The sequence below is a fragment of the Lipophrys pholis genome (assembly GCF_963383615.2).
Source record: "Lipophrys pholis genome assembly, chromosome: 6".
Classification (NCBI taxonomy): Eukaryota; Metazoa; Chordata; class Actinopteri; order Blenniiformes; family Blenniidae; genus Lipophrys; species Lipophrys pholis.
In genome coordinates, this window is record NC_137629.1 from 23,366,775 (window position 1) to 23,387,869 (window position 21,095).

The following is a 21,095-nucleotide window of genomic DNA, read 5'->3' on the forward strand; positions in this document are numbered from 1 at the left end:
GAAGGCGGTAAGCGAGCACGCCGGTTACGTCACATCCGGTCCTCCTCGGCGGCGCTGTCAGTGTCAAAGCTAGCGGGAGGGGAGCTGCCGCCACGTTTTACAGCGACTCAACAGCCGGGAAAGTGACTTTAACACGACGCGGTTCGGTCTGTGCGTGTCTGCGGGAGCGACCCTCATGTGCGGTGTTTGCGTGGTCGCTGCGTGAATCGTGGAAAAAAAAAAAAAAAGAGTTGAAGGCTAAAGGAGTAGCACTTTGTGTCCTCTCGTCGGCGGGGGCTGCTCAGGGAGCACGTTAAAAGTGGGTCGCTCGGTCAAGGGACGCTCTCGGCCTCGTTTCCAGCTCTAAAACCTCGCTGAACCGAGCCGCCAGGATGCCATGCCACAACCAGCAGCTGAACAACATCAACAGCGGACAGGAGCATCCTATGAAGCAGGTGCGCTTCGCCAACAACAACAACAGCAGCAGCAGCAGCAGCAGCAGCAGCAGCACCAACAGCGCGCCCGCAGTGCTGACCGCCCCTGATCCCACTGCAGCCCCCCCTCAGCCGGCCAGCCAGGACAACCTGGGACCGCAGCTCAAGTTGCTGCCTCTCAACGACCAGATCCGGGAGCTGCAGACCATCATCAGAGACAAGTGAGCCCCCACACTCCCCTACACACACATGCAGGCCTCAGCAGACCCCGTGGCTGGGCTAGGACATCAAGTGGCTCTGTGTTTTGGTTATGTTTCACACGTGTTAAGGCATTGTTCTGTTGTAAATGTGTGCAAACAGGTGTAAATATGCCAACTCGTCCTTGATACAAATCAGAATAATCCAAGCAGAAAAACGCCTCTTAAAGATGAGATTAAATCTAAATCCTCAGACCAAAACACAGATGATCTGATGCCTGAAAAATATACTGACAGTAATCATGATTGCTATCTGGTAACATGCCCTGGATACTCAACTCTAATTTCCGTAGAACTTGCAGTCACCACCTTTCTTGATCAACCAGTTTTGTATTGAGCACAACTAGACGATGTGAGGTTTTTTTGGAACTTTAGTAGGAAATGAGTAGTAAATATACACATATCTGAAGCTGGAATTAGTACAAGGGTCAACATCTTTTAAGACTTGCTTTCTACAATCTGGTAATCGTTGCTGCACTACTTAAAACGCTGATGTAACTGACAGATTAAACAGGCTTTTTTCCTAGATGTTAAGAAATACTCATTTGTTCAATTAGTCTTTCAATTTGAGAACAACTCAAACACTTATAGGAACGTAATATTTTTTATTGACATAACACAGATAATCAAACTGAATTAAAATACTATTCAGAACAACTTTTTCACGTATGAAATTTAAAATCTGTCCCCTCTTCAGAAAACATCTGGCGTCACTGATAAATATCAATATAATAACATAGTTGTTGAGCTGTTAAGAAAAATATTGACTGTTCATTTCAGCCAGACTGAAGAGAAAGATCAACCCATCTTTCAGGGCTTGCGGGTTGCTGGAGCCAATCCCAGCTAACAGGGTACTTCATCACAGGACAAAGAGATACACTGCCACACACTCACACCTTCCAGCAATTTAGAATCACAAATATGTAGTTGGACTGTGAGAGAAAAAAAAAATACCTTAGCTTGTGTGTGTTCCATTCTTCTAATTAGAGGGTGACAGTAGTTGCATCTTGTTCCACAGAATGAGGAACAATTTCACAGTAAAAATGAAAGTTTTTTTTCTTCTTGTTGATTATTAACCAGTAACCTGGATTCATCTAATCTAGATTATCTTGATAATTTCAGGACAACCAGCAGAGGAGATTTTGTGTTTTGTGCGGACCGGCTGGTAAGCCCAGGACATATTTGCTGCATACTTGGTGTGCATATTTAAATAGTTATGTAACAGAACACCATTGTTGTTGTTGTTGTTTTTTGTCTAACAGATCAGACTAGTGGTTGAAGAGGGCTTGAATCAGCTCCCGTACTCAGAGTGCACTGTGACCACACCAACAGGTGAGGATCTCTCTGCGATACCTTCAGATTATAGAACGAGGTTAGAAACAGCCTGAACAATTTGAAAAAAGAGCTTTGTGAATGTGGGGCTGCCAGCTCTCCTTATAGCTCCAGCATATTATATTCCTGAGTGGGCAGATTCAGAATGGCTCCATTTGTCACTGTTCCTACTTCATTTTTTTCCCTCAGGGTACAAGTATGAAGGTGTCAAGTTTGAAAGAGGCAACTGTGGCGTCAGCATTATGAGGAGTGGTAAGTGCAACCTGCTGTAGCGCACCCTCCAAATTAGAGTCTGTCTGTTGTACGGGTTTGTAATAAGTCTTCTATGCATATGTGACCTGTGTTCCCAAGCTGCACGCTCTGTTCTGAACATATTCATCAGGTCGAGCTGTCATCTGCCCTGGATCATATATTGTTCCTTTCCCTCTGTGAAACTAAAACTAATTGATCGTTTGAATAGTAAATTATACAAGAGAATTCAGATTGAGGAGCGTTTGAGAGCGACATATTCTTGTACATTTTGCCAAGAACGTTCCCTGAAGATGTTGCAGTCAGCAGCAAACTCTCGCTTATTCCTTATTCTCCCTCAATGAAATGTTTCATATCCTAGTTTTATGAAACCTTTGAATCATTTGTTGACGGTATTACAGAGGGATAAAAAAGAACAAAATGTTGATGCTGGCAGGTGTAGGCTTCAAAGTTTTAGAAGTCGTATTATAACCTCTAACTGGCAATGTACGAGCAGATTGTTTGTAAACTGATCCAGAATTTCTTTTTTAATATTAATTCACGGAAAAGTATTTATATCTTTTTCCAATTTTAAATGTACATTTGATACACCTGTTGTTTTTATCCTGGCTCTTCACTGGAATCTAAATATATGCAATTTTACATTATATTAGTTTTATTATAGGTCCACTTATTGAAATTTCATCTTTAGAGTCATGTTGAAGTACATTTATAAGAATTTCTTTGATCTTGAGACTGACACGCTCTTATATACCATTTAAATACAACAAAAGCTGTTAAACTCTGTAACAATTACTCACTTGATTTCTGTAAATGATTGCCCATACACTATTAGGTCCTTTCCCACATTATAATATGATATTTGCAGCAGAGGAGCTTATATTTGACTCACAACATGCAGTTGGCTGCTAGAATTTGACATGAACATTTGTGGAAGTTATCAAATATTGTCACTTCATTAATAGTTAATTAAAGATATTATTTCAACTTGATTCTACACATTAGATTTTCTTTTTGAAATGTAAAATTTGGAAGAACATCATCCATGTTTTGTTTTTGGGGGGGGGGTTTAGTCGGACATGGTATGCTGGTTTGTCCTTCAGAAGGGGTGATTGTAACTCATAAGTGGGGGCAGGCCTGTTGGACATTGCTATTGATGGAAGAAGAAAAACCCAGCTTAAAGCCTCCCTCCCTCTCGAAAGCCTTTCAGTCACAGTTGTGTTGTATTCCTCTTACCTCAGGAGAGGCCATGGAGCAGGGTCTCCGTGATTGCTGCCGCTCCATCCGCATCGGCAAGATCCTCATCCAGAGCGACGAGGAGACGCAGAAAGCCAAGGTCTATTACGCCAAGTTCCCCCCCGATGTGTACAGAAGAAAAGTGCTCCTCATGTACCCCATCCTAAGTAAGTAGCGGACAGCTGAGCCTGGTTTATCTGACTGATGACTGCCGTTTACCATCTTCAGTAGCATGTAAATGTCAAGAGATGTCCAATTTGGTGCAAATGCAAAAGCAGTTTTATGTATTCATTCATTTGGAGAAATCTCCCTGAAGTTGACCTTCACAACAGACTCTGCACATTTTCACATCATACAGGCCCATTCACACAGCTCTGATAATTATAGCTCTCATGGGGGAAATTATACAGTGTCTAGGAGATAGCCACCAGGCTGCTGAATAGCATAATGAGGGCCAACAAAAATAGTATCTTAATAGCCCCGGTTTGCCAATGCACAAGGCAGCATTTGTCTGTTCTGTTTTTGAAAATGAAATATGATGGTGGCCAAGCCGCTTGAAGGTGTATTTTATCCTGTCAGGCTGATGGAACATATGGTTTCATTGATGCATGCCAACAGGGCGAGAACTGAAAGCCTGACATGTGCCGAGACTATGGGCGGATTCATCAACCCGGGACCTTTGTGAGATGCTATAATGTATCGTCGGGCCCATTTACATGTCCACTAGGAATCCAATTATTATCCAAACTCTGGAATTTGAATTGATAACAGCTTAATGAAATATCCTACATCGAATAACAGTAGTCATCCAATTATGAGAAATCAATTAACACACCTCCATTTCTCCCCGATACTCCCATGTCTCCCTTCATGTACAGCATAATGTGTTTGTGTTAAAAAAAAAAAACACAACAATTTGGCAAGTGAAACGTGACAATGCAACGATATGATAAACGTAAAATGAAATAAAAACACAGCTAATGCTAAAACAGTATGTGTTGCTGTACTCGCCAAGAGAAGACCAGATTTATTTAGAATATAACAGGAAATGTTACGTCAATCTGTAGTACTGTGAAAGAAACCATCAGATCTGATTATTATAGTCGCTTCATTACTCCCGTTTTCAGATATTCACGGTCACATAAACGTGCTCGTTGACATATATACATGCAAAGCATAACAAATGTAATTTATTCAATTTATACACCTAAACCATTGCAAGTTTTAAATGAACTCTGCTTGCTTTCTATAAAAGAAGATGCGTTGACGGAGCGGGAGAGAGCGAGAGAGAGCACAGAGTGAACCTGACATTTCCCGTGTCTGCAGGTACAGGGAACACTGTGATCGAGGCGGTGCGGGTGCTGATAGAGCACGGAGTCCAGCCCAGACATATTATCCTCCTCAGCCTCTTCTCCACTCCTCATGGTAAAGCGCTGCAGCCGTCTCAGCAGTTCACTCTCATTCACACACTTAATCCGCACTCAGTGCCCTCTCCACCCGCCGCTGCTGTGTCGTTGTCTTCGTGAAAGACGGCTGCAAACAACGGCAGCGGCAAATGTCTGAGTGGCCTTAGAGGAAATGACTCTACCAAGACGAGTCACCTTCCCAGGGTTTAAATGAAATGTTGGGAGTTAATGGGTAAGCCATAAACCTCCTTTCATCCATTAATCTTCTACACTGCCTTATCAAACCGAGGGTTGGATAAGGACATTTTCTCCCTGCTGCCCTGCTCGTCTGCACTGGCATTTAATGTAATGTTCATGGATTATTATTGATTTAAGCACTCTTGACCTTCTTTTTGGTGAATCTGTTATGCCGCCATAGGGTGTTAACAGAGTCACTTATGCATTTCGCAGTCCCTTGTGTATACAGAACATCACCTTTGCTCATTCCTAGAGGCTCCTGCAGTGTTGCCTTAATGATAATATACAGTCCGCATAATCAGCTCACTGTTATCCTCCAGTATTTTTATATTTAATGAAGCCATTATCAATAGTGAAACCAAGCAGAGCATTGTAATGACTTGGGAGATGAGAGTTAAGCCGATAATGATAATTTGATGTGAATCTGGGTTGGCAGACCTTTACAGTGAGGTTCATATCAATGTTTCGATATTTCCATTTTGTATGTCTGCCTCTCATCCCATTATATTCACAGCAAAACCACAGTTCACAATGGAACAGCACTCAAAACTTGCTGTACGCTCGGCGCCAAATAACACAAAGATGAAGTGGCAACCACCAACCAGCTGGTGAAAATAGCGGAGCATGAAAAGATCTCCCCCGGGGGCTGGAAGAGACTAAAAACTCCAAACTAAAAACCGGGTGAATGTGTATGTAAATAAGCCACCGATTGCTGCATCAACTTGAAAGGTAACAATATGTCAGCGCTGTGTTCACAGCGTGTTTCTAAAGCCCGAGGCTGCTTTCAGCTGCTCCGGCTCAGCTCAGCACAACCCAGACTGGCAGGATTTCAGTCACTCTTCTTTCACTTCTCTGTCATCCAGTCATGAGCCGACATTTCACGCTAACCTACCTCAGAAAGGAAAGCATATTTTGACTGGAAGCTTCTCAAACGGCTCAAGCTCCTTTTCCTCATTTCTACCAACCACAGTAAGGCAACAGACGGCCGGTTCCTAACCTGGAGTCCAGGACTCCATTTTTGAGATCAAGAGGAAGCCCACTGCTTTCTCTGCCGTTGCACATTTTTAGGGAAAACATTTCTGAGAGACGTTGCAGAACAGTAGTTTCACACTTGTTTTCGTTCAGAGGGCCTTTTATAGCCCAGTACCATGTTACCGGGAGAGCGCAATAACCTATAAATACCATGAAGTCAGGCGCTCTGCTCAAAGGAAAAAGGGGGCGAACCTCTGTAATGCATTATTAGAGCGGTTTTAAATATATGACTGATTGTGTGCGTTTCTTCCAGGAGCCAAATCTATAATCCAGGAGTTCCCTGATATCACCATCTTGACCACAGAAGTTCACCCTGTAGCTCCAACACATTTTGGACAGAGGTACTTTGGCACCGATTGAACTCCAGACAACCTGAGGAACATGATCTGCAAACTGTTTTGGGTATATTTGTTGTTTTCACCTTCTTGTACCTCATGTTCTCCTTGTTGTGCCAAATACCGCTTTCCCCCCCAAAGCTCCTCAGCTGATTCATTAATCTGATCAATTGTATTTATTGTGTTTTTTTTTTGGTTTTTTTGCCGTGTATACTGGTGTTATAAGCCCAAAAACAAAACAGAAACTTGACAAGAGCTCAGCTGGGATTGTTTTATTTTGCATGTTACAACAACCGATGGATCAATAAAGAATTTATATTTGTTTACAGACAGAAGATGAAATGAAACTGTTGTTTTTTTTTTTTTTTGGTAGCTCTTAGGTGGCGAGGAAGGGAAGCACCACAATCACGTACTGCTTCAGAAGAGACCTTTCTAGTATTATTTAACTCCCACCAGCCAACTTATGATATGTTGACTCACAATGTTATAAATACCCACTACCTGAATAAAAAGCACACCGTTTCAACAGTTTTAAAGCAGTGGTTCTCAAAGTGTGAGGCGAGCCTCCCTTTCAGGGCTCCACAGATCAAAAATCTGGTGAATACCATTGAAAGACTCGGATTAGAAGGAATTAATGCACGTTTATATTGCTAGGCAGACTAAATATAAAGATTATGAAAGCCTTTAGTGCAAGATTTGTATATAGTCGTGAACAGGTGGAAAAAACCCAAACTTGGTATTCACCTTCAAAGTACTTCTAGGTGTGAGACAATACCTGCAGCATGAGAGTTGGGGGCTGTAATGTGCTTTAAAGCTGGGAAGGACTCGTCCTTAACCGACTTTGAGAATCGCTGGTTTAAAGTGTCGCCCAAAGGAACAAAAATATACAGACACTGCCTGCAGCGGGTATGAATGAGTGAACTCAATATACAAGAAAAACGCTGAACATTTGGACAACAGACGAGACAACATCCACATCTTTCCTAACGTTTTACACTTTCAAACCCGAAATCATGACTGACGACACAACATACAGAATTAATCTCAGACATCAGCACCATTCGATTTGGCTTCCCCCTAACATAGAAAGAAAAACAAACAAAATCTGATAAAGCAAGTTAAAGTGTCGAGATCAAACAGCTTAGAGGTTTAGCGAAGGCCCAAAATTATCCCCACACTGATAATTGAGTGTACTCAGACTCTTCAACTAAAGTACACCGGCTACACACACACACGTCCAAAAACAAATTCTCCACCTGGAGACTCTGTTTCCATCGGTATTAAAAATACATCAACACAGGTACAAAAGAAATTTAAACGTATTGCAGGAGCGGACCGTCCCCTACCAACCAGTGGACGAGAATCAGCCCTTTAATATTCGTGTACAGTTATCTGAATGTTTAAAATGGAAACGCCCTGCATCCACCGAGGGCCGCTGATGACATAGAAAACCACCAGGATAATTCAATAAAAGCCTTTTCACTCAGTCACACCATTTAGAAAATAAAGAAAGTCATGATAAACTAATTGGGATATGAGTATCAGAAGAAAATAAATAGACTGCCATAATAGTGACCTTTAAATATAATTATCTCAAGCTGTGAGCAAATTATACTACATGTGCATCTCAAAAAAATAAAATCTAAATCATGGAAAAGCAAATAATTTCCTTTAAGTTATTTCCATATGAATAGGATATAAAGCAAAAGGTTTTACAGTGAGTATGACCTCCAGTCAAAAAGTACAAAAATCTATTTATCCTATGGAATATTTTTGGAACACTGTATTTTTGAATTTCATGCCTTATTAAGGTGAAATAATATAACAAAAAAAATAACCTCTTTAAATACTTCGGTATTCCACTGTTTTGATTATTCAGAGGACGAAGTCCTGGAAATGCACCTGTAGTCTGATTTTTAACACACGTTGGATTAATGGCGTTCTGTCCGCAATATACAGTAGATGATGAATAATAAAAAGACGGGTTAGGTTCTTCCATAAATAAGTGCCTCAAATGTTGGCACGGTGTACGAACAAACGGGACGATGAAGAGGAGGATACATTCGGAGGAGAAACCAACTCCCAAAAGGGGGAATCTAACTATGAATAAGGCGCAGGTTAAGTCAGGTACTCTTGTAAGCTTCTGTTCTCCAATAAATAAATAAAAGTCGATTCTTATAACAACATCTGGTAAAAACCAGAAAATCACTACACAAGGGATCTCAGAAGCCTTCGCGGCGTCAGATCGGGTGAAGATACGACCCTGTACGGGTCACACTGTAAACTCAACCCAACCCTGAAACAAAGTGACAGTGTTGGATAATTCCCAAGTAGTACTATTGATAATCCCACCGAGGTCAAAGCCTTCCGCCTGACCAAAAACCACAAGCAAATGCACGATAAGTGATGAGCTTGATGTGTGTGTGTGTGTGTGTGTGTGTGAGGTCATATTTGACATTTACATTATTTTCTTCTATAAAACGGATGCTGCTGCTTGTCCATCTATGAGAGGAGACGTGGTGCCGCGGCTGGTCATCCAGTAACTTCGTTTCTTTTTCTACATAATCATGTAAAACTCCAGGTTAAAATTGGCAACGACAATCCAAATACAGATTTTAATCCACTTGTTTGGCCCCCTTCAGTGTGTCCCAACATTCACATGATTTGGAATGCATTTGCCTTGTGTGCGTGTGTTTTGGTGTGGGATATCAGTTTACATCTTCTGCACCCAGTGTAAATTATTCCTCCATCTCTATGGTAACCGAGGGGTCCGCATCCTCAACTGGAAAGGAAGACAAGAACATTTTAGCATGCAAATACATTATTATCTTTTTTTTTGGTGGTTTTCTTGAAGCTCGGCGCTCACGCGGCTTCTCTTATGACCACCAGGTGGCAGCAGAATATTGTGTTTGGAATAGAAACGCAGCAGCATGTAGGAGACTGCTGTTGAAAGATCTGAACAAATGATCTGAACAAATAATCTGCTTCTCTGCTGTAATTACTGGATCATGGAGGCCGTGGGCCATGAAGAAGAAGTTAACAAAAGCACTGCAGTAATGATGGAGATGAGATGAGAGAGAAAACCCAGTAAACTTGGACAGTTTCTTGGTGTGAGGTGACCAGAACTAAAACCACTGATACACCGTGCTGCATTTAAAAGGAGAGTTTGTCAGAAGGGCTGAAAGCAGCAGACGACAACTAAAGTGTTACGGTTGGCTATTAGAATCACAATTCATCTTGAACACTTGAAATCCAACTTTGCTTTTAATTCGTTCACAAAGACAAAAGGCAGGAAACCTACTTTCACATCAGCATTTATCTGGCTTTATTTAACAGCGTTGCCACTAGCAGCACACAGGTACATTTTAATTATATTGACTTTTGTATTAAAATATAAAGCATTACACATTACAGAATTTATTTTTCTTTTCTTTTTTTTTTTTTTTATGAAACAAGGTGCCAAAATCTCCAAAAGGAAATCCTTTGCATTTCTGCTTCAACTAAACTCCCCTCCTGCAGTGTTCCGTCTAAATATGGTATGAAAACACTACTTACTGAGCTTAAGCCCTCCCCTCAGCTAATTACAAATGTTTTGATTTCTTGGTGGAATGACAAACATCGTCTAAGATTTCAAGTTGAAAATGAAATATAATGTCATATGTTACGTAAAAGACATTGAGAGGCGTTTGTGTTGGCAATACTCGAATTTGTACCAGCATAAATATCACAGAGACCGAGGAAAACTCACCCAAGCTTCCTTCTTCTGATCCGTCGTCGGACTCCTCCCACATGTCTTCATTAGACAATAACGGGTTGCGAGATTCAGAGCTGCGATGCGTCACGGGGAAGTAGTGGCCATTCCCTTGGCTGTCAGGTGTAAGGTACAAAAAGTCAAAAACCATTACCTCATGTCACTGTTCACCTGAGACTCTGTCTTGTTTGGAGGGAGGGGTTTTTTTTCGAACAAGTGTAGATGTGAACAATTTGGTCAAACCCACCTTGTAAAGACAGGAATAAACCACAGTCTCCTGTCCTCCCCAAATACCTGCTCCAGGTTTCTGCGAACACCGACGTTGAAGCCATTTCTCTCCGGTCCGTTGACAAAAACCGGAGCTGAGAAGGCCTCTAGAAACAGAACAGGAAATGTAGGTGAGAAACGCACGTTCCTGTTTCAATTCTCAATATAGTCCGCAGGAGACACGAGCTAAACACATTCACCTTTATTAAAATAAGGAAGGTTCCATTTCACCACACACTATTTCTGATAAATATTCAAACCCTCACCTAAAGTGGATCTGTTTTTGGCGACCAACCAACAATGGTAGCCAAACAGGAACATGAGACTGACGAAGAACATGAGCGCCACAAACATGAGGAAGAGGACATGGAACTTTGCGGGCCCGTTTGGCAAAACCCCCTGAGAGAGAGAGAGAGAGAGAGAGAAGTAGAAACCTGAGTAAATGAGGGGCTTTAGAAAGCCATGAGCTGTGACACCGGGCTCAGCTCTTAGGAACTCTAGAAACACAATAGCGGCAACAAATAAACTACTTAAAGCCAAAGTATGGTTACATTATCGGATGTTATGCATGAGTGACAAAGAAAAATAACGCAACTCACCACCCAGAACTTGAGGAAATACTGAAAGACCGTTGCTGCAATGAATACACAGTATAGCATGGAGTAGGACAGGAAAAGAAGGAAAAACTTGTAGTTGGAAAAACCAACACAGTTGTTCACCCTAAAAAAGGGGGGAAAAAAAATATATATATATATATATTGTGTTCGAACCAAACAAACAACACAAACGTCATCCATCAATGATTTACGGGCTTTTTATTTTCCTACCAGGGACAGTGATGGTCCATCTTCAAAACACAGCTGAAAAAGCAGAAACAAGTTTTTCATTATGAGTGTTAAAATACATTGTTTACACATAGAATATCTCATGATGTCTTTATACGTATTTTGATGTCTTCATGTGTATTCTGACGGCTATATTCTTGTTCTTTCAACTGAACCACAGCACTGGTTGGTCACTCAGATATTCCTTGCAGGTCACAGTACGCCAACAGAGCAACAATGTCTAATTATCACAACAGTGCGAGCTCAACAAATATCTCTCCGCCTTGGTTAGTCTCTCTCTAGCTGAATGAACTGGGGAGGGGAAAAAAAGTGTCTTACGTTTCACAAACCGAGCAGTGGTGACAGCGGTCAGGCTTCAGTACCTGGCAGCGGTCGCAGAACCTGATAGCTGGGGACGAGAGGATGACCACTTGAATAAATGACATGCGAGCTGAGCGTACCCTTCGCACACTTCCTGCGGCCTAGGCCTTTCGTCTTTGCAATCAGCAGTAATGAAAGAGATACAGTGGCTGATCACTCTGGATGGGGACGCTCAGGGGAGCACACCGAACTAATTGCCCCAGCCTACTTGCTTTCACCACGCACACCGATCATGTGTGAGACGACGGAGCGTGGCTAATGTACCTGTCTGTTTGGACCGGCGGCTCTGATGCGCGGCAGATAAAAGAGACCGTTTGACAGGACTCACCTCCAGACTGAGCTCGAGTGAAGATGGGGAGCTTCTTAGCAATCTCAACCAGGATTTGTTTCTGAGCGTCTGGCCTCTCTTCCATCTCGTATCTTTGCTTGTCCGAGTAGGACAATTGAAACTAAAAATGCAAAAAAGAATAAACAATCACCGCTTTCATCTGATTTGTCAACTTATCACAGGCAATACAGAACCATATATCCAGGTTAAAATGTCTTTTTTTTTAATATATATATATATATATATATATATATATATATATATATATATATTCAGTGTACCTTTTTGCATGGCGAGGCAGGAGGGGTGAAGATAGACTTCCAGTACGTCCAGGAGAACATCACAAAACAAACGTGAAACACCAGCAGATAGACCACTGCAAGCAAAAACACAGCCTCAACTCACTAGAGAGCATCGATTTATTGTGGAGCAAATCAGTTTCTGCGCAGACACGAGAGGCCAGCTTACCTTTCTCCAAGGTATTCTTGATCGTAACTGTTGAAACGGGGGAACATGACATTGTCGGTGATCGATCGCAAACAAAACACAGACAAATCAGTGGAGGGGAAAAGCTAGCAGGACTAGCTGGTGTGGAGTCAGCTGTAAACAACACACTACTTTCTGATACGAAACAAGAGTCGTGAACGTGACAAGAAGTATTTCCGTGGTAATGGGATAAACTGACGTTAGTGTGATGAAGGCTCACACCCCGAGCCGCTTCCGTATTGTTTGCTAACATTCTTTGAGTGCACACTGCTGTGCGGCGGTAATCTGCGGCAAAGCCGAAAGAAAAAAAAAACAACAACACGAAAAAACACAACAAAACGAGCACAGACCCGCATACTCACAGTGACACAGCTCAAACACGTAGGCATAGTAGGACCAGAGCACCACGGCGGTGATGATAAGGACGGGAATCCAGGAGAAAACCCTCTGACAGCATCTCAAACCTCTGGAGAGAGCCATGACCCATCGAGCCTGCGGCTGCATCGGCGCTCCACTGCGATGCCTGGCTGCGATTTAGCCATCCGTCACATCGGGGAGCGATTCACTGCACTGAAGCGTCAGTAGAGTTCTTATTTTGATTCAAACGTGTTAATTAAGCAAATAAAATAAGATGGAAAAACAAAATTGACAGCGACACCTCAAACATAACAGACATGGTGAAATTGCCATAAGCCGATCCTAAAGAGTTAAAAGCGATTAGATACCTTAAACCAGGGGTGTCAAATATATGTTGAGATTATAGTCAATTTATTACAATTTATACTCTGTGCCACAACAAATAAAATACTTTAAAGCTTTAATTTAAAGGTTGTTATGGCACTATTTTGACTGTATGTGCAATGGCGGCGCCAGATACACACACACACATATATATAGAGAGAGAGAGAGAGAGAGAGAGAGAGAGAGAGAGAGAGAGAGAGAGAGAGAGAGAGAGAGAGAGAGAGAGAGAGAGAGAGAGAGAGAGAGAGAGAGAGAGATAGATAGATAGATAGATAGATAGATAGATAGATAGATAGATATAGATATATATAGATATATAGATATATATATAGATAGATAGATATAGATATCTATATCTATAGATAGATATAGATATAGATATAGATATATAGATACATATAGATACATATATATATATATATAGATATATATATAGATATAGATAGATATATATATATATAGATATATATATATATATATATATATATTTATTTATTTATTTATTTTTTGCTGGTGCTTTGGGGGAGCTCGATCTTCTGTGACGATTCTGGGGAATTTTAAGGATCTCTAGTTTATTTTCGACTGTAACACCGACAATATGCGCGCACCGCACCGCGCACGTAACAGTCGCGCACATACAATAAAAGCTTTGCTATTTAAAACTATATTATGCGACACAATACGTAAGATTTTTAGTCAAACTGATAAAGATGAAAGGTTTGCAAGTCTGCCACTTAAACACACCACTGAAAGGAAACTTTAACACAAGTATGTCACTGATGGAGCCACAACAGCAGTCGTAAACAAAACACAGCAAGTTTTCATTTGGGCCTCACACACAAAGACACTAACTCCAGCTGCGAGTCACCAAAACCTCCACTGAAAGAAAAATGTTTGGCTCACTGAATCTAATGACATATTAATAAACACTACATAGAGATAACCAGGACTCAGAGTTTGGATCTCAAACACCCAATAGACAATAATCATGCACTCACCATGAGATGTCATAATAAAACGAAAAGTCGGTTGTTGTAGTTTAGAGCAAAGGCATCAGTGGTTTTGGCCCTTTCTTTTTTTCTTTTTCTTTTTTTAAAGCGCTCCGTGTTTCACCACTAGTTACGCCGTAGTCAGTTACGCCGGAAAAATGCACTTGTAGTAACAGGAAGTTGTAAGTTCGAAGGTTACTGCATGCCCTGCAGTGATTGGCTGAATCACATTACAACGCTTTTTTCACCCAGGGCAGAAAACCAGCCAGGTCTGTACTGGATTAATGAACCAGGGACCTCTTTTATTTTGGTTTGCTCATTGATTGAAGCGGCCACTAAGTTTTAGGCCTCACCTCCCCCAATCATCGCTCAGGCCTGAAACATTAAGGTTTCACAGTTAAATAAGCCGGCTGGTGTGAGTGTGTGTGATTGGTGAGTGGGCCCCTCAAATTGCTTATTTTTTACAGTGCAAAACATGAAAGCAGATGTATTTGACTTTAAGAAATGTGTATATAGTTGGTTTACGTGTTCATTAAATTAGAAGTGTGCATTTAACTTGAAATGTCATCATTTTGCCTAGTATAGAAGTGTGTGTGTGTGTAACTACGTGTTGATTATTGAGTGTGTTGAAAGTGAAATAGGAGTTATTGTCATGCTTGAAAGGGTGCATAGGATTTGAAAAGCAGTAAAGTAAATAAGGTGGTTTACTCTTGTTTATCTTCAATATTACATATAAGAATCTAGGGGCCATTACCTCATACACTGGGTAAAGGTGGGCTCGTCGATCGTTCGCCCTCTAACAGATCTTACTAAGGGATATGTTCCCACCCAGCAAGGGAAAAACCCAAAAAACAAACAAAGCAATACCTACCTTGATGAGACGGAACCGTTTGGAGACAGATGGGATGAGTCCTGCACCGAAGCATTCAACGAGATCAAACACTGTCTCACAAATGCCCCAGTATTGGCTTTCACTGACCCAAACAAGCCACATGTATTGCATGCTGACGCAAGCTTAAGTGGACTTGGGGCTGTCCTTTATCAAGAGTACCCAGAAGGACTGACACACGTGGCATTTGCCAGTCGCAAACTAAGCCCCTCTGAAAGAAACTACCCCATCCACCAGCTGGAGTTCCTGTCTTTAAAAGGGGCAAGAGTTGAGAAGTTCCATTGCTATTTATATGGGGCCCGTTTCACTGTCTGCACTGACAACAATCCGCTAACATACGTCCTCACCACTGCCTAACTTCACGGGACATCGGTAGCTGTCGGACCTGTCAGTGTACGATTTTGACATAATCTGCCGATCTGGTCGGAACAATATTGATGCCGCTCTGTTGTCCAGGATGGAACCAGGAGACGAGGCAGAGTGGCAAAGCATCTCGCACTCTGGCGTTAGTCAATTTGCTAGCGTGTTGGTGCTATTGACTCTCGACTCACCCAAGTACGTTGAGCAACTTGGAGCTCCTCCAGAATGTATCCCGGAAGTATTTGCATACCCCAACTGAAGACACTAAACCAAATGTTCCGACAAGAGCTAATCACAGGCCAAAGTCAAGAGACGGTAATAAAGACTACCATACAGGCTATGAACGCTGGCAAGTGGCCTGAAGATGTAAAGTCTATTTAAGAAATGCAAGCTATGGAACGAGACATTGCAAAGCTTGTCATGAAAGATGGACCACTACACCATGCCAGTACTAGTCACACAGGAAAACAGACTTCCCAACTGCTACTATCCACTGAGTTCAGAACAGTCGTGTTAAAGTCTATGCAGGATGACCTTGGTCATTTAGGAGTGGAGAGAACCACAGACATGCTCAGAAGCAGGTTCTTCTGGCCACGAATGACCATGCATGTGGAGCAGTACATAAAGTACTGTGCAGAGTGTGTTCTAAGGAAAACTCTGTGCCAAAGCGCTGCACCATTACATCAGATTGTGAGCACAGGATCCCATGGACCTTGTTTGCAAAGATTTTCTTACCATTGCAACCTGACTGAAAGGAAATAAGTAATGTGCTCGTGGTAACAGACCATTTTACAAGATACGCCAAAGCTTCTTCTTTTTGTTTTTTATATTGTTTATTTTAGGGAATCTTTCAACATAGAACTCAACAATAAATACCAAAAAAGTGCAAATATTTTAGTAAAGAAAACAATATACAGTACAGACCAAAAGTTTGGACACACCTTCTCATTCAAAGAGTTTTCTTTATTTTCATGACTATGAAAATTGTAGATTCACACTGAAGGCATCAAAACTATGAACTAACACATGTGGAATTATATACTTAACAAAAAAGTGTGAAACAACTGAAAACACGCCTTATATTCTAGGTTCTTCAAAGTAGCCACCTTTTGCTTTGATTACTGCTTCGCACACTCTTGGCATTGTCTTGATGAGCTTCAAGAGGTAGTCACCTGAAATGGTCTTCCAACAGTCTTGAAGAAGTTCCCAGAGATGCTTAGCACTTGTTGGCCCCTTTGCCTTCACTCTGCGGTCCAGCTCACCCCAAACCATCTCCATTGGGTTCAGGTCCGGTGACTGTGGAGGCCAGGTCATCTGGCGCAGCACCCCATCACTCTCCTTCTTGGTCAAATAGCCCTTACACAGCCTGGAGGTGTGTTTGGGGTCATTGTCCTGTTGAAAAATAAATGATGGTCCAACTAAACGCAAACCGGATGGAATAGCATGCCGCTGCACGATGCTGTGGTAGCCATGCTGGTTCAGTATGCCTTCAATATTGAATAAATCCCCAACAGTGTCACCAGCAGTGAAAACACTTTCAGGTGACTACCTCTTGAAGCTCATCAAGAGAATGCAGAGTGTGTCCATAGCAGTAATCAGAGCAAAAGGTGGCTACTTTGAAGCACCTAGAATATAAGGCGTGTTCTCAGTTGTTTTACACTTTTTTGTTAAGTACATATTTCCACATGTGTTAATTCATAGTTTTGATGCCTTCAGTGTGAATCTACAATGTCAATAGTCATGAAAATAAAGAAAACTCTTTGAATGAGAAGGTGTGTCCAAACTTTTGGTCTGTACTGTATATAGATATTTTTGTCTGGTAGATTAAAATAAAATTAGATATACATTTGGTACTTGAAAGGTGTAAGAAGTATTATTATGATTTAGGCACTGCTTCACAGAACCGGAGCGAGTCGTCACAAATGCCAGCTTGTTAGCAGCTAAAGCTAACAAACAGTTAAGAATAAAAATGAATTAGGTCGATTATTGACAAGTACGAGTTTGAAACGCTTACTTTAGCAGAGAAAATTAAAGTAACTAGTTGTAAACTGTGTGACGCGCTGAGGAAGACTTTTTAAGAATCTCATCAATTTGTAGCTTTACCGGTGGTCGAGTGGCTGAGCTGCCGTCTTTGAAACATTATGACCTAGCATCATCATTGATATATATATTTTTTTTAATTGAATTTTTTATTGAATTTTTTTGTTCACCTATTTCCAGTGCTCAACATTTTTATGGGATCAACGCCTACATGGTTGTTATAATGTTGTGGCTAAAAGGTTGTGCACACACTTTACTTTGGAATTCAGTAGTGTCACTAGACCTGAACTAAAATCCTGCCCCAACAAGTATTTACATCGAGAAACGCCACTGATCATATCATCCCTGGATCGTCTAAAGCATGTTTCCTTCTCTGTGATGCCAACATACTGAGCTGTTGTGTGGCTGAAGTTGCCCTCTGTTCGGATTGTGTCAGGCGTCTCTGAAGGCAACTCGTCATCTCTTGGTTTTCTGCCAGCTGCATCTCATACTCAGCTATGGTGTCTTGGTCACTTTCATGCCGCATCTCTAATTCACGCCATCGCTCTTTCTGCCGACTCAACTCTGCCTTGAGGCTTGTGATTTTAGTGTTGAGGGCCTGGACGTGGTTCTTGGACTCTTCCATCCACCGCTGAGTGCTTTTCTGCTGTGTAGTGAGGATTTGTGTCAGGTTGGCGCTGGAGCTCTGGCTGCTATCCTCCAGCTCCCTCAGCCGGGCGTCAAGGCACTGTTCCTTCAAGCTGTACTCCTGCTCCATCTGTGAGACCTGTTGTTTGGCCTTCTTTTGGACCAGCAGGGAAGTATTTCGTAACTCGTCCATCTCCCGGCAGAGCTGCATGTTCTCCTGCTGTAGCTGCAGCCGCTCCTCACTTACACTGATGCTATCGCTCCGGGTGGTAGCGAGGGCGCTCTGCAGCCACCGCACTTCCTCCTGGCAGCGCGACACCTGCTCGCTGTAGTCCCGCTCCATTTTTTTGAGCTCGCTCTGGCTGCTCTGCAGCTTGACGTTCAGGTCCGATCTCAGTCTCTCTCCATCCAAACACCTCTGATGAAGTTCTTCGATCTTCCTGAACTCTGGTTCTGCACGGCCCTCCTTGCACACCTTCTCCAGCTTCTCTTCGATGGCTTTTCTCTCTCGCAGAGACCTTTGAATCTGGAACTCCTTATCTGCACACTCCATCTGCAGAGCAGAGAGCTCCTCCTTCATTCCCTGGATCTCATCGTTGCACTGTTTACGTGCCTTCTCGACCTCTGTCCTGGTGCGGACTGCAGTGTCCTGGATCAACTGTGTCATGGCCTCCTTCGTCTCCTCCAGCTCGTCTGTCTTCTGTTTCTCCATTAACTCAACCTGGTGTTTCTGCAGTGCAGATTCTTCTGCCATTTGAATACACTCACGGACTTTAGACAGGGCCTCACACTTGTCCTTCTCCATGGTGGAGTAACGTGCCTGGATTTCCACCACCTTTTTCTCCCAGACAGTTGTCTCTCTGCGGGCTGCATCTGCATCCTCCGAAGCAGCTTTCAGCCTGGACTCCAGTTGGAGAAAGGTTGCCTGAAGCTGTTGGAGCCGCCTGTCTGCTGCCTCCTCACGGCCCTGAGCTTTAGCCATATCCTCCTCCTGTCTCTGCATCTGTTCCTGGAAGCTCTGCAGGATTGTGTTAACCTCTTCCACTTTAGCTATGGCCGTCCTCTCTTCAGCTTGAGCCTGTCTGAACTGGTTGTGGAGCTCCTCCATCTCTGTGCTCTGCTCTGTCACCGTCTTCAGCAACTGCTGGTTCGTCAATTCCAGTTTCTGATTGGCCACTTGATGTTTGGACGTGCACTGCTGGAACTGAACGAGCTGACCCTTCAGCTGCTGTTTCTCCATTTCGTGCATCTGTCCATCAGCGACATTCTTTTGGCAGACCTGCTGGAGGTGATCCAACTCAAGGGCTGCTGTTTGCCACTGCTCCATGGCCTGCACCCGATCCTGTTCAGACAGCTGGACCTGCTCTTGAAGGTTTTTGATGATGAGATCTTTCTCCAGTGAGCTGCCCTCCACACCTGAAGACGTGAACTGAACACAAAGCTGTGTCTCCTCAGTCTCCCTCAGCTCTGCGTGTAACTCTTCATTTTCTTTGAGGACTGTCTCCAACTTCCCCTTGATATCCGTCAACATGGCCTCATATTCCTTAATCTTATCACTCATCTCAGCGATGAGCCCGTCATTCTCCACAATCAGAGGATTCATTAAACCTTCATCAGCGATCGAGGGAGTGGGATGCTCCGTCCACCTCATCTCTTCAACCTCAGCTGCTGTGGACTGAGTGTGCCGTCCATGCTGATTCTGGTTGAGAACAGAATCTAATCTGTTGATTTGCTTTTGCAGATACTCCAACTCTGCATGCATCCTGAATGTCTAGTCAGAATAAAAGATAAATAATCTGTGGATACCAGCTAGCGCTGTTAGTATGAACAGCTAATTAACAACTAATCCCTTCAACCTAGGAAATACAGAACCAAACACGTTTCCAGGGTTTTCTCGGGAGAAATATCGCTGGTGTTCACACTCTCAGGTGAAAGAAAGTAGGTATGAATTATAATATAATAATTCTGGGTGACAGTTAGCTTCCTGTAGTGATGTCACAAAGCTGATGTCTTTGATATTTGATGATAAAGATCAAAGGAAAAAAAGTACTGTGATGTTGTTACAATGCAATGAATCTCTTTTTTTTTTGTGACAAAGATAGTAATTAAATTAACAATACATTTATATTAATTGGTTCTTATAATCTTTTCAAATTTGGTCTAAGCCACAAGAAGCCATCCATCGGTCAATCAACATCCCTCCAGTAGTCTTGAAGGTTTTGGAAAACCTGATAGCAAATCAAGTTATCAGACATCTTGACAAAGGAAACACCCCATAGCATCCAATGCAATTTGGCTTCCAGGCTAACCATTCGACAGACGACAGTTTTTTTTTGTTATTTTTTTTACTGAGAAGATTAAGTCTTTACTGGATGGGGACTCCTGTGTAGTAGTCCTATTCTTAGATCTCAAGAAGGCATTTGACACTGTCAACCATTAAATCCTACTGACACATACTGACAATTGTTCTGCTGACGTAATTTCATGGTTTGAATCTTATCTGTCTCACACAACACAATGTGTATCAATGGCGTCAAATCCCTCCTATCTCTGCTATCATGCTGGAATGCCTCAGGGATCTATAGCACTCCTATTATTTCCATTATATATTAATAACCTCCCAAATATTAAGACCAGCCACAGTGACCACATGGTGCTCTTCTCCTCTCTGAACCAGACACAAACACAAGAAAGCTTGTTAACAAATCACACAACACAAAATAAGAATAAAGTCTCCTCAAAATGTTTCCATAAAATAACATGTCTTTACGTATTATGGAGCTTCGTGGACCCGGGAAAGGACTGCGGATCCAATCATCGCTCAGGCCTGAAACATTAAGGTTTCACAGTTAAATAAGCCGGCTGGTGTGAGTGTGTGTGATTGGTGAGTGGGCCCCTCAAATTGCTTATTTTTT

General features: G+C 42.3%; 3 protein-coding genes across 4 annotated transcripts; 1 reads left to right on the forward strand and 2 right to left on the reverse strand.

Annotated features, from left to right (window-relative positions):
• Positions 1 to 44: 44 nt before the first annotated feature.
• uprt (uracil phosphoribosyltransferase (FUR1) homolog) lies at positions 45 to 7,028 on the forward strand. The gene is made up of 7 exons (XM_080465646.1): positions 45 to 634; positions 1,793 to 1,835; positions 1,933 to 2,002; positions 2,192 to 2,254; positions 3,493 to 3,654; positions 4,814 to 4,912; positions 6,416 to 7,028. The coding sequence occupies exons 1-7, from the start codon at positions 372 to 374 to the stop codon at positions 6,520 to 6,522; spliced, it is 807 nt and encodes a 268-aa protein (XP_080321772.1). The 5' UTR covers positions 45 to 371; the 3' UTR covers positions 6,523 to 7,028.
• On the reverse strand, positions 6,756 to 13,046 carry zdhhc15b (zDHHC palmitoyltransferase 15b). Of its 2 annotated transcripts, XM_080465643.1 has the most exons (11): positions 12,897 to 13,044; positions 12,517 to 12,543; positions 12,330 to 12,424; positions 12,049 to 12,169; positions 11,679 to 11,748; positions 11,343 to 11,375; positions 11,115 to 11,235; positions 10,782 to 10,914; positions 10,496 to 10,622; positions 10,246 to 10,364; positions 6,756 to 9,279 (listed from the first exon to the last, which is right to left on the reverse strand). In XM_080465643.1, exons 1-11 carry the CDS (start codon positions 13,036 to 13,038, stop codon positions 9,236 to 9,238), a joined length of 1,032 nt encoding a protein of 343 aa, XP_080321769.1. In that variant the 5' UTR covers positions 13,039 to 13,044; the 3' UTR covers positions 6,756 to 9,235. The 2 variants fall into 2 exon arrangements, with proteins under 2 accessions (XP_080321769.1, XP_080321768.1); XM_080465642.1 differs by lacking the exon at positions 6,756 to 9,279 and having other exon boundaries at positions 9,804 to 10,364; positions 12,897 to 13,046.
• A 4,841-nt stretch (positions 13,047 to 17,887) lies between these two features.
• Positions 17,888 to 19,942, reverse strand: LOC308111319 (sodium channel and clathrin linker 1-like; the record flags this gene model as incomplete). Its single annotated transcript, XM_080466182.1, has 1 exon — positions 17,888 to 19,942. One exon carries the CDS (start codon positions 19,940 to 19,942, stop codon positions 17,888 to 17,890), a length of 2,055 nt encoding a protein of 684 aa, XP_080322308.1.
• Between the last annotated feature and the right edge of the window lie 1,153 nt (positions 19,943 to 21,095).

Excerpts from the sequence above, each read along its gene's own strand:
- uprt (XM_080465646.1), top strand. The coding sequence starts at position 372 with ATGCCATGCCACAACCAGCAGCTGAACAACATCAACAGCGGACAGGAG. Across the intron at positions 1,836-1,932 it reads TGTTTTGTGCGGACCGGCTG|ATCAGACTAGTGGTTGAAGA; the intron begins GTAAGCCCAGGA and ends TTTGTCTAACAG. Across the intron at positions 3,655-4,813 it reads CCTCATGTACCCCATCCTAA|GTACAGGGAACACTGTGATC; the intron begins GTAAGTAGCGGA and ends CCGTGTCTGCAG.
- zdhhc15b (XM_080465642.1), bottom strand. The coding sequence starts at position 13,038 with ATGCAGCCGCAGGCTCGATGGGTCATGGCTCTCTCCAGAGGTTTGAGA. Across the intron at positions 11,376-11,678 it reads CACTGCTCGGTTTGTGAAAC|CTGTGTTTTGAAGATGGACC; the intron begins GTAAGACACTTT and ends CTGCTTTTTCAG. Across the intron at positions 10,915-11,114 it reads ATTTCCTCAAGTTCTGGGTG|GGGGTTTTGCCAAACGGGCC; the intron begins GTGAGTTGCGTT and ends TCTCTCTCTCAG.